General features: G+C 44.5%; 1 protein-coding gene across 3 annotated transcripts in view; it reads left to right on the forward strand.

Moving 5' to 3' along the window:
• The window catches only part of cchcr1 (coiled-coil alpha-helical rod protein 1), a 46,537-nt gene that overhangs the window by 24,042 nt on the left and 10,322 nt on the right, over positions 1–12,173 (forward strand). For all 3 annotated transcript variants that reach the window (XM_059970984.1, XM_059970982.1, XM_059970983.1), the window contains exons 8-11: positions 2,912–3,022; positions 4,854–4,960; positions 9,756–9,868; positions 11,846–11,924. In XM_059970984.1, coding sequence (XP_059826967.1) covers positions 2,912–3,022; positions 4,854–4,960; positions 9,756–9,868; positions 11,846–11,924 — 410 coding nt within the window. The remainder of the gene's footprint in view (positions 1–2,911; positions 3,023–4,853; positions 4,961–9,755; positions 9,869–11,845; positions 11,925–12,173) is intronic.

Here is a 12,173-nt window from a genome sequence, read left to right on the forward strand (position 1 = left end):
CCTGAGAATTCATTCTTAATAATCAATTCCAATATCCTTCCAACCACTGAGGTCAGTCTAACTGGTCTATAATTTCCTTTCTTCTTGAAGAGCGGAGTGACATTTTCAAGTTTACAACCTCAGAATCAGGTTTATTATCACTGACGTGTCATGAAATTTGTTAACTTATCAGCAACAGTTCAATGCAATACATAATATTGAAGAAAAAATAAATTAATAACAAATAAATAAGTAAATCAATTACAATACATGTATGTTCAATAGATTAAAAATCATACAAAAAACAGAAATAATATATATTTTAAAAAGTGAGGTTGTGTGCAAACTGCTCTCCATGCTACATCTATAGAGGTTTTTGAGTGTATTTGTTGACATAACAAATCTCTTCAAACTCCTAATGAAGAAGAGCTGCTATCTTGTCTTTACAATTGCATTGATATGTTGGGACCAGGTTAGATCCTCAGCTATCTTAACACCCAGGAGTTTGAAACTGCTCAATCTCTCCACTTCTGATCCCTCCTTGAGGAATGGTATGTGTTCCTTTGTCTTAACCTTCCTGAGTCCACAATCAGCTCTTTCGTCTTACTGACGTTGAGCGCCAGGTTGTTGCTGCGACACCACTCCACTAGTTGGCATATCTCTCTCCTGTAAACCCTCTTATCTCCATCTGAGATTCTACCAACAATGGTGGAACTATTACAAAACCTAGTGATTCTCGAAAGAACATTACTAATGTCTCCACAATCTCTTCAGCCACCTCTTTCAGAACACTTGGGTGTACACAATCTGATCCAGGTGACTTATCTACATTCAGACTTTGCAGTATCCCAACAAACTTCTCCCTAGTAGTGGTAACTACACACTTCTGACTTCTGACTCTCTGGAACTTCCACCCTACTGCTAGTGTCTTCCATAGTGAAGACTGATGCAAAGTACTTTTTCAGTTCATCCACCACTTTCTTGCCCCCCCCCCCCCCCCATTACCTCCTCTCCATCGTCATTTTCCAGTGGTCCAATATCTACTCTTGCCTCTCTTTAACACTTTATGTATCTGAAGAAACTTCTGGTATCCTCATTTAACTAATACACATGTATAACTGTATAATGTATATAGAAAACACAAAGTATACTGCATATGCTATGGTCCTGACGAAGGGTCTCGGCCCGAAACGCTGCTTTCAACGGATGCTGCCCAACCTGCTGAGTTCATCCAGCTTGTTTGTACGTGTTAATGTATACAGAAACAAGACAATGTTTCCTCGAACCAGGATGTAAAGCACACTAGTACAGATAACACAGATAATACATGATAACATATGAAGATAAGTATAAAGTCTAAGGATAGATCACACAGTGCATCAATATTAAATATTGTAAGGTACGGAATATATTAACCAGTGAGACTTCAAATATGATATGTCTGGGAGTTCTGAAGCCCAATGACCTGGGTGAAGAAACTGTTCCTCATCCTGACCATTCTTGCTTTTATGCATCGTAGTCTCCTGCCTGATGGTAGAATGTCAAAGAGGATGTTGGATTGATGGGTGGGATCCTTAATAATACGAAGGGCTCTACATTTACAGCACCCCTGATGAATGGTAGGGACTGCTCTCTTTCCGGATAGAGATGCAATTTGTCAGGATGCTGTCAGTGGTGCTTTTATAAAATACAGTTAAGATGTGGGATTGCTTGCCTCAATCTCTTTAGGAAGTGGAGGCGCTGCTGTGCCTTCTTGTTCAGGGAGGTCATGTTAAGGGACCAGGTGAGGTCATCCAGGATATGAACTCCCAGGAACTTGGTGCACTTAACTCTCTACAGAGGAGCCATGTATTCACAGAGAGGTAGCTTGTCTGCACCTTCCTGAAGTCCACAATGATTTCCTTTGTCTTCTGCACATTCAGGCTTAGGTTGTTCTTCTCACACCAATCCACCAGTCACTCCACTTTTGCTGTATTGCAAACAGAGGCAATGTGTAGTGTCTCACTGCATACTGCCTCTGTGTGTCACCATATCACCTTGAGATTCACTTTCTTGCAGGCATTCAGACAAGAGAAATGCAATAGAATCGGTGAAAAGCTGTGCACAAAGAGTGACGAGCAACCGATGTGCAATCAATCAGTTGACAAATCAATCAATCAATAAGTAAATAATATTGAGAACATGAGTTGTAGAGTCATACTAAGTGAGTCCATAGGTTGTGGAATTAGATCAGAGTGAGGTGAGTGAAGTTATCTACACCAGTTCAGGATCCTGATGGTTGATGAGTAATAACTTCACGAACATGATGGTGTGAGATCTAAGGCTCCTGTACAACCTTACTGATGCAGCAGTGAGAAGAGAGCATGGCCTGGATGGTGGGGGAACTTGATGATAGATGCTGCTTTCTTGATGGGGAGGGCTTTGCCTGTGTTGGACTGAGCTGTGTCCACAACTTTTTGTATGTTTTTTCATTCCAGGATATTGGTGTTTCCGTACCAGACCATGATGCAACCATTTGGGATAATTTCCACTGTGTAGCTATAAAAGTTTTAAGTGACATGCCAAAACTGTACGGATGTCTAAGATAGTAGAGGTAGTGCTGTGCCAGCTCTGTGTTGGCACGTACATGCTGGTCCCAGGACAGATCCTCTGATTTGATAGCACCAAGGAATTTTAAGTTACCAAACCACTCCACCTCCAATCCTTTAATGAGAATTGGCTCATGGATCTCCGGTTTCTTCCTCCTGTAGCTGATAATCAGCTCATTGGTTTTGCTGACGTTGAGTGAGAGGTTGTTGTTGTGGCACTATTCAGCCGGATTTTCAATCTCCCTCCTATATACTCCGTCTCTTGCTGATCCTTCCTGATGCCGTTAGCTCAACAGGACATTTATTATGAAGCTTGTGCAGCTCAAATTCTTGTACCAATGCAGGTTGCACACCTGGAGGAGGATCTTGCAATGAAAGGTCAAGAACATGCCGTGCTGGTCCACAGCTTACAGGACAGGACTGCAGAGGTGGGGGTGGAGCGAGTGAAAAACCAGGTGAGTGATCATCAGAGAGAGTGTGAGCCCACCCGTGTACTTCACAGGAAGATCACAATAGTACAAAAGTAAATACTTCAGAGGGTATCTGAGAAAATATTTCATCGGGGTGCTTTCAGCTACATTTTGCTTTGAATATAATCATTACCGGAAGGCTTAACCATCTGCCAAGACTATATCTCTCTCTCTGTCCCCCTCCCTCCTTCCTCCTCCCCCCATACCTCTCTTCTTCCTGTTCCCTCCTGCTCCCTCCCTCTCCCTCTTGCTGCTGTGACAAATGCCTCATCTGCTAACATCTGCAAAGATCTTCCACTATCCATAAGGCACAAGTCAGGAGTGCAATGAGATTCCGTCTACCTGCCTGGCTCAGGGCAATTCCAACAAAGCAAGAAATTCCATACTATCCAGGATAAAATGGGCACCTTGAGGAAGACACAATACACTTATAAGGCATATGGATAAGTACATGGATAGGAAGAGTTTAGAGGGATATGGGTCTAACATGGGCAAATGGGACCAGCTCAGAGCTTCGGTCAGAACTGTACAGCACAGGATTAGACCCCTTGGCTCACAATGTTGTGTTGAACCAATTAAATTAGTAATCAAATGGCCGACTAAACTAATCCCCTCTGCCTACACAATGTCCATATCTTCTATTTTCCTCATTTTCATGTGCCTATCTGAATGTCTCTTAAAAGTCCCTAATGAATCTGCTTCTACCCCCACCCCAAGGAGCACATTCCAGCACCTGTGTTAAAAAACAAAAACTTGCCCTCATGTCTCCTTTGAAATTACTCACTCTTACCTTAACTGCATGCCGCCTGGTATTAGGCATTTCAACCAACCCTTGGAAAAAGATACTGTTTGCCTACTCTAGTCTTTCATAGTCTTATTAATCTCTCAGATCTCCCCTCAGTGTCTGCTTCTCCAGAGAAAACAACCCAAGTTTGTCCAACCTTTCGGTATAGTGCATGCTGTCTAATCCAGGCAGCATCCTGGTATACCTCTTCTGCATCCTCTACAAAGCCTCAACATCCTTTCTATAATAGAACTGTATGCAATACTCCAGATGCAGCCTAACTGGAGTTTTATAAAGTTGCAACATAACTTCTTGACTTTTGAACTCGGTGCCTCGACTAGCATGCCATATATTTTGCTAACCACCCTATCATCCTGTGTAGTCACTTTCAAGGAGCTATGAATTTAGACCCAAGATCCCTCTGGTAATCAATACTGTTAAGGGTCCTGACTTTAACAGTGTGCTGTCTCTTTTCATTTGACCTACCAAGGTGCAGCACTTCACATTTGGTCAGGTAAACTCCATACCTCAGCCCATATCTCCAACTGATCTATATCCACTGTATTCTTTCCCCATTGTCTACACTATCCCAACACCACCAATCTCGTGTCATCTGCAAAGTTACTAAGCCACCCATCTACATTTACACCCAGGTCACTCATATACGTGATAAACAGCAGAAGTCCCAGCACAGATCTCTTTACACGTTCCCAATACACAACTAATCGCAGATCTCCAGCTAGAATAAGTCCCTTGAACCACTACATTGTGTCTTCTATAGGCAAGCCAGTTCTGAATCCAAAAGGCCAATTCACCATGGATCCCATGCATCTTAATCTTCTGAATGAGCCCACCATGAGGCACCTTGTCATCGTCTTACTAAGATCCATGTAGACAACATTCACAGCTGTATCAGCACCCTTGGCGTAATCATCCTTGGTTGGCATGGATGAGTTGGGCCGTAGGGCCTATATCCATGCTGAATTACCCAATGATGCCCTAAAGTAGGTTTTCATCTGTTTTTCCTTGCAGTCCCTCAGAGATGAGCTGGCCGATGCTCAGAATAATGTGGTTCGGTTTCAGGAGATGGCAAACCGAGCTGATGGTGCTCTACACAACATTCAAGACCAAATGAGTAGGTAAGTGGAGTGACAAATTAGATTAGATTGAGCAGCATCCTGTCAGATTGATAGGCTAAGGTTTTGCTGTTTGCAGGATTTGATATGTTCACTGCCAACACATCTGGCAAATGCCATTGAAATACATGTGAGGTGTTGCACTTTGGCAAGTGAAACCAAACAGGAGAGGACTTTAACATTGAATAGCAGGACCCTGGGGAGTGTTGTAGAGGTACAAGTCCATAGTTCCCTGGAAGTGGCATCACAAGTACATAGGGAAGGATTTTGCACACAGGCCATTATCAGTCAGGGCACTGAATTCAGGAATTGGGACGTTATATTGCAGAAGACGTTGGTGAGGCTGTACTTGGAGAATTGTATATAGGTTTGGTCGCCCTTTTATAGGAAAAACTTCATGAAGTTGAAAGGAGTGCAGAGAAGATTTATGAGGATATTGCCAGGACTCATGGGCTTGAGTTACAGGGAGAAGTTGGGCAGACTAGGACTTTAAACGAAAGAGCTTTGACCAGCAGCCAATCTGGACATTGGAAATTTGGAGACTCCAATCAAGTCCACTGCCTGAGGATAAAAGGTAGCAGTTGGCTGCGGCAGCGAAAAAGAGCTTTGACCAGTTGGCATTTGAGATTGATTAGCAAGAGCAAATTAAAGGAAGGCAGCGGCTATTGTCTGAGTGGACATAGTCAGAGTGACAATCTTGAGGCTTTAGCTCTTTGGGGCTTCAGTCAGAGAAAGCAAAGGAAAGAAAAGCTCAAGATTTGTTCCTTCTCTTCTTTATATCTGCTCAGCTAGGACAGTAGAGATGCCAGGCAGTGTAGTGGAATGTTCCTCTTGCGGGATGTGGGAAGGCAGGAAGACCTCCTGTGTGCCTGACAACTACAACTGCAAAGTGCATCCAGCTGCAGCTTCTAACAAACTGCATTAGGGAGTTGAAGCTGGAACTGGATGAACTCCAGATCATTGGGAAGCTGAAGGGGCGATAGGTAGGACATATAGAGAGATAGTTACACCCAAGGTTGACAGAAAGGGATTAAGGAGCCAGTGCAGAGTACCCTTGTGGCCATCCCCCTCAACAACAATGGCTACTGTCGGGGGGCAGGGGGAAAGACCTGGCAGAGGAAAGTTACTGCAGTCAGGTCTCTGGCACTCAGTCTGGTTCTGTGACTCAGAAGTAAAGGGGAAGAAGAGGCATGCTGTGATGATCGGGGATTTGTTAGGGGAATGAACAGGAAGTTCTGTGGGAAAGAATGAGATTCCTGGATGGTATTTTGCATCCTGGGTGCCAGGATCTGGGATATCTCAAATCGAGACCTCAGCATTCTTAAGTGGGAGGGTGAACAGCTAGAAGTTGTGGTCCAAATAGGTACCAATAACATGGGTAGGGCGAGTGACAGGTTCTGATCAAGGAGTTCAGGGAGTTAGGTGCTAAGTTAAAGGGCAGGAACTCTAGAGTTGTGATCTCAGGGTTGCTACCCATTCCACTTACTAGTGAGGCCAGAACTAGGAAGATTATACAGTTTAATGTGTGGCTAAGGAGTTGGTTTAGGAGAGAAGGCACAAGATTTTTGGATCATTGGGCTCTCTTCCAGGGGAGGTGGGACCTGAACCAAAGGAACTGTTTGCACCTGAACTGGAAGGGGACTCATATGCTTGTGGAAAAGTTTGTTAATGCTGCATGGTGGGGTTTAAACTAGAGTTGTAATTGAGATGGGAACCAGAGTGCCAGAACAGCCATAGGAGAGGTTGTGGAGGCGGATGTTGCCAAGACCTCAGAAAAGTTAGGAGTCAAAAGGTTGACTAGCGTTCTGAGCTGCATATACTTCAATGCAAGGAATATCATAGGAAACTATAGGCCAGTTACTCTGGCTTCAGTGCTTTGGAAGATGGAGTTGATTATTAAGGATGAGGTCTCAGGGTACTTGGAAGCACATGATAAAATAGGCCGTAGTCAGCATAGTTTCCTCAAGGGAAAATCTTGCCCGGCAAATCTGGTGGAACTCTTTGAAGAAATAACAAGCAGGATTGACAATGGAGAATTGGTTGATGTTGTGTACTTGGATTTGCAGAAGGCCTTAGACAAGGTGCTAAGCATGAGGCTGTTCAACAAGATATGAGCCCATAGTATTACAGGAAAGATTCGAGCATGGAAAAAGCATTGGCTGATTGGCAGGAAGCAAAGAGTGGGAATAAAGGGAGCCTTTTCTGTCTGGCTGCTGGTGAACAGTGGTGTTGGCACTGATTATTTTTACATTGATGATGGAATTATTGGCTTTGTTGTAATGTTTGTGGACGATATGAAGATAGGTGAAGGGGCAGGTAGTTTTGAGGAAGTAGAGAGGCTACAGAAGGACTTAGATGAGGAGAATGGGCAAAAAAATGACAGATGGAATACAGTGTTGGGACGTGTACGGTCATGCACTTTGGTGGAAGAAATGAAAGAGTTGACTATTTTCTAAATGGATACAAAATACAAAACACTGAGATGCAAAGGGACTTGAGAGTCCTTGCACAAACAAGAGAAAATCTACAGATGCTGGAAATCCAAGCAACACACACTAAATGTTGGAGGAACTCAGCAGGCCAGGCAGCAGTTATGGAAGAAGAGTACAGTCAACATTTTGGGCTGAGACCCTTCATCATTTTGTGTGTGTTGCTTGGGAGTCCTTGTGCAGGATTCCCTAAAGGTTAATTTGCAGGTTGAATGTGGGGCGAGGAAGACAAATGTAATGTTAACTTTCATTTCAAGGGGACTAGAATATAAAAGCAAGGATATAATGTTGAAACTTTATAAAGCAGTGGTGGGGCCTCACTAGGAGTATTGTGAGCAAGTTTGGGCCCCTTAGAAAGGATGTGCTGAAACTGGAGTAGGTTCAAAGGAGGTTCATGAAAATGATTCCAGAATTGAAAGGTTGTCATATGAAGAGCATTTAATGGCTCTGGGTTTGTACTCAATAGGATCCAGAAGAATGAGGGATGACCTCATTGAAGGCTATGGAATGGTGAAAGGACTTGATAGACTGGATGTGGAGAGGATGGTAGGAGTGTCTGACTGGAGTTCAGAGCCTCAGATAAGAGGGACATCCTTTTAGAACAGAGATGACGAGGGATTTCTCTAGCCAGAGTGTAATGATTCTGTAGAGGAGGAAATCTCTGATTTTAAGCCTCCGCTGCCTTGCGGCCATACCCACCCATGGGAAAGGCTTTGGGCATAAACCCCAAGGAAGGAATCCGGAGTCAGGGTCCCTGAGGCAGTTTGATGTTATTTACAACTTCACTCTGGCAACCTCTGCTATGACGCTGATACTAAACTGCATCAGCGCTTGCCCTTCCCTTGGATTACATCATTGATGTGAAGAGGGGGAACCCACTGGTTCTTCAAATGGGCAACAGCCAGTTCTTCAAATCTTCCCACCCAGGCTTGCATTCTGGAGAGGACACAGTCCACCAGAGGCGCAAACCCATGATCCCCTGGGATTGATGGCCGTCTACTACTAGTGACTCTGTGGAATTCATTGCCACAGAAAGCAATGGAGGCTGTCTTTATGTATATTTAAGGCAGAGGTTGATAAATTTTTGATTGATCAGAGCACGAAGGGATATGGGGAGAAGGCAGGAGATTGGGGCTGAGAGGAAAGTTGGATCAGCCATGATGGAATGACAGAGGAGACTCAATGGGCCAAATGGCCTAAACCTGCTCCTATGTCTTATGGTCTTTATTCTTTGGAGTGTAAGACACTGAGGGGGTATAAAATCATCAGGAGCATAGCTAGGGTGAATGATGCAATCTTTTTTCTTCACGGAAAGTAATAAAAAGAAAGCTAGAGGACACACGTTTAAGTTAAGAGCGGAACATCTCTGCCCAGGGGGTGGTACTTGTTTGGAATGAGCTGCCAGAGGAAGTAGTTGAAGCAGGCACAATAACAACATATGCTGGAAGAGTTATAAGGATATGGGCCAACTGAGAGTAAATGGGGCTTTGGTGGGCATCTCATATGGCATGGACAAGTTGTCCGAAGGGTCTGTTTCCATGCTAGAGGGACTAAGACATTTGCTTCCCCCTCCTTCCCCTCTCCCTGCACAGTACAGTATGTAAGTGATAATAAAGCTGGTTCTAATTCTGATTGATTGGCAGTCGAACAGTCAAATGGCACTTCCAACTCACTGCTTACTTCCCTGCACGAATATTACATCCCAGCAGAGGGCGCCCAAATGCACCTACAGTATCCTATTCTCATTCATCCACACCAAGTGCTGCAAGGATTCAGTCTGGGCATCACTGGGAACTCTATCACTTGTCCAGCAACTTTGAGAGATCAATGGACGTGGACCCCAACATTTTTCAGTTCTCTCTGTTCCCTCTGCTGTGCAGAAAATGATAGGGTTGCTAAGATGGTTAGAAGAGATTACGATATGTAGAGACCAGAATCCAACTTCTCAAAATGTATTGCTTATTTATTTATTATTATTATTATTATTATTTCTTTCTCTTTGTTTTTGCACAGTTTGTTGTCTGCTGCACTCTGGAAGAATACCCAAGCTGAGTGGTCTTTCATGTTTATTATTCTATATTTTTGTTGAGTATGCCCAGAGGGAAATGAGTGTCAGGGTTGTATATGCCAACATATACTGTACGTATTTAGATAACAAACTTATTTTGAATTGAGAGACATTGAACATGAACATTGATCTGCTGCAGGATAAGAACTGGGCAGCAGAGTTTGGAATGGCCTCAAAGTTGCTGCAAATAAACTGGCAGCATTAACTAACTTTTTACCCTTACCACCCCACTGTTCTTTAGTTTCTACCAGAGGTTCCTGGAGCAGGAGGCGTTGCTGAAGACGGCCTTGTGTCAGCTGGTGAACCTGAGTCAGAGGGTGACCTTCGCCAACAAGCGGATCGACACCATTCATGGTGAGCAAACTCCAGCGGATCCTCTCAGATTCCGGTAGGGTTTTCTCAGGAAGTGCGGGCAGGATTGCTGGGACACCAGCGTAAACCTCCAACATTCTTGTGAGGGCACGTCTCAGTGGGGATTGCTGGGTGCACAAGAGGGCAGAAGCTGACCATTGCGTACGTTTACAAGGAGCGCTGACAGAAGAAAGCGGCATCCATCATCTCAGACCCCCACCATCCAAGCCATGCTCTCTTCTTGCTACTACTATTGGGCAGGAGGTACAGGAGCCTCAAGTCCCACATCACCACATTCAGGAACATTTGATACCCTGCAAACATCAATCTCCTGAATCAGCATGTATAGGTTCACTCACCACAATTCTGAACTGATTCCACAATCTACTGACTCGTTCAAGGACTCTGCATTTCGTGTTCTCGGTATTATTTAATATGTTATTTTCATAGCTTGTCCTTTTTTTTTGCACATTGGTGGTTTAACTGTCTTTAGAGCATGGGTAACTTCTCACCACTACTCTGAACTGACCCTGTGAACTACAGACTCACTTTCAAGGACTGTTTTTACAACTTATGCTAGCATCAGAGAGCACAATGACTCTGAAACAGGCCATTTGGCCCATTTAGTCCATGCCAAACTGTTATTCTGTCTAGTCCCATCGATTTGTACCTGGACCATAGCCCTCTATACCCCTCCCATCCATGTACTGATCCAAACTTGTCTTAAACGCTGCAATCAAACCTGCAACCTCCACTTCCACTGGCACCGTCCTCTGAGTGAAGAGGTTCCCCCTCAGGTTCCCTTCAATATTTCACCTTTCACTCTAAACCTATGACCTCTGGTTCTAGTTTCATTCTCAGTATTTTTATTTACAGGGCAGTTTGTCAGTCTTTGTTTATATATAGATTTTTGTAAACTATTGTATTTCGGTTTCCCTGTAAATACATATGTAACCCCCTGGGTCACCTCAGGCTCGCTCAGCTCGTTCTCGTCTAGGGGGAGCAGCCTTCGGCCCCGCCAAACTGGGTAATCAGCTGGTGTGGATGCTGTGTGATGTCCCTGCCTCGCCCAAAAACAGACAGTACACCATATGCGATTAAATGAGTACAATTTAAAAAGGTTACTATAACTAAGTGATTAATAACGATACAGTATATATGAAGAAAAAAATAAAGAAAAGGCACCAAACTTATCAAAGTCCAAACCACTTCGTGCACAACCATTGGAGCTCAATTACTGAAGTCTTCTGGCCACCATTCGATCCCCTCCGAACTCCTCGACTCGCAGCTTAGGACCATCCGAAGTGGTCAACCAAGCACATCTAGCTTCATCTCCTCTCCTCGGAGTACCTCCTGGCCTCGGACCCCCGCTTGGGGTCCATTCCTCGCCCAGCTTACAGCATCACGCCTTCTCTCTCTCTCACCCCCTCGCGCCGATCTCCCCAAAAGCCCGCCAACAATAGCTTACAGACTCAGAAGAAAGAACAACATTAATCCCAATTGGTTTACAAAGGAATACAATTCTCGTTATCAGTAAATTTTAACCCAAACAAGTTTCCAGCACTCTGTCACAACAAAGAAGCATTCCTGCTTTTAACAAAACAAAGAAGCCATTTTGATTACATACACAATAACAAAGAAAAAAGAAGAAACCCCCTTTACACATGTAAGCAGGTGAATCTCAAGGTAGCGTATGATAGATTTACCTTGAACTTTTAACCTCCTCTTACCTCAGCTGCTACCAACCCACTGAGACTGTTGCAAGGCTTGGAGAGGGGTGATAGATGATCTTGCCTGTACTCTCAGCTCCCTGCAGCCCTTTGTTCGACACCCAAACTTGAGCCCCAGCAAGAAACAGGAGTTCATGGGGCTGAGAGGATGGGGTACAAGGGGGGAAGCAGTAGCATCCGTGCCGGAGTGAGGGTGGAGGCTTTTGGTTTTGTGACACCACTTGTGACAATCCTGCTTTGCTCTGACCAGGGTTGTGCGCCCGGAAGGAGGCACTCGCTCGACTTCAGCTACAGGAGAGAGACAGGGAGACAGGCGGAGATGTGGGCAGGTTGGTACCGAGTCAGATGTAGAGAAGGTGAGATGGCACTGCCTTCTCGTGGAGTCCTCAGCCCACTGTGGACTTGCTGACCCTCAAGCTCCCATCTGCACGAATCCCATTCTGCTCTTCATGTGCATGTCAGGCCCATCAACCCAAACAGAGGGGGGGACAGATCATAAGATTTTGGAGCATAATTAGGCCATTTGACCCTTCGGGTATCCCTGCCAGTTCATAATAGCCGTTCCCTGCCATTTTCCC

The sequence above is a fragment of the Hypanus sabinus genome, chromosome 5 (assembly GCF_030144855.1).
Source record: "Hypanus sabinus isolate sHypSab1 chromosome 5, sHypSab1.hap1, whole genome shotgun sequence".
NCBI classification, from domain to species: domain Eukaryota; kingdom Metazoa; phylum Chordata; class Chondrichthyes; order Myliobatiformes; family Dasyatidae; genus Hypanus; species Hypanus sabinus.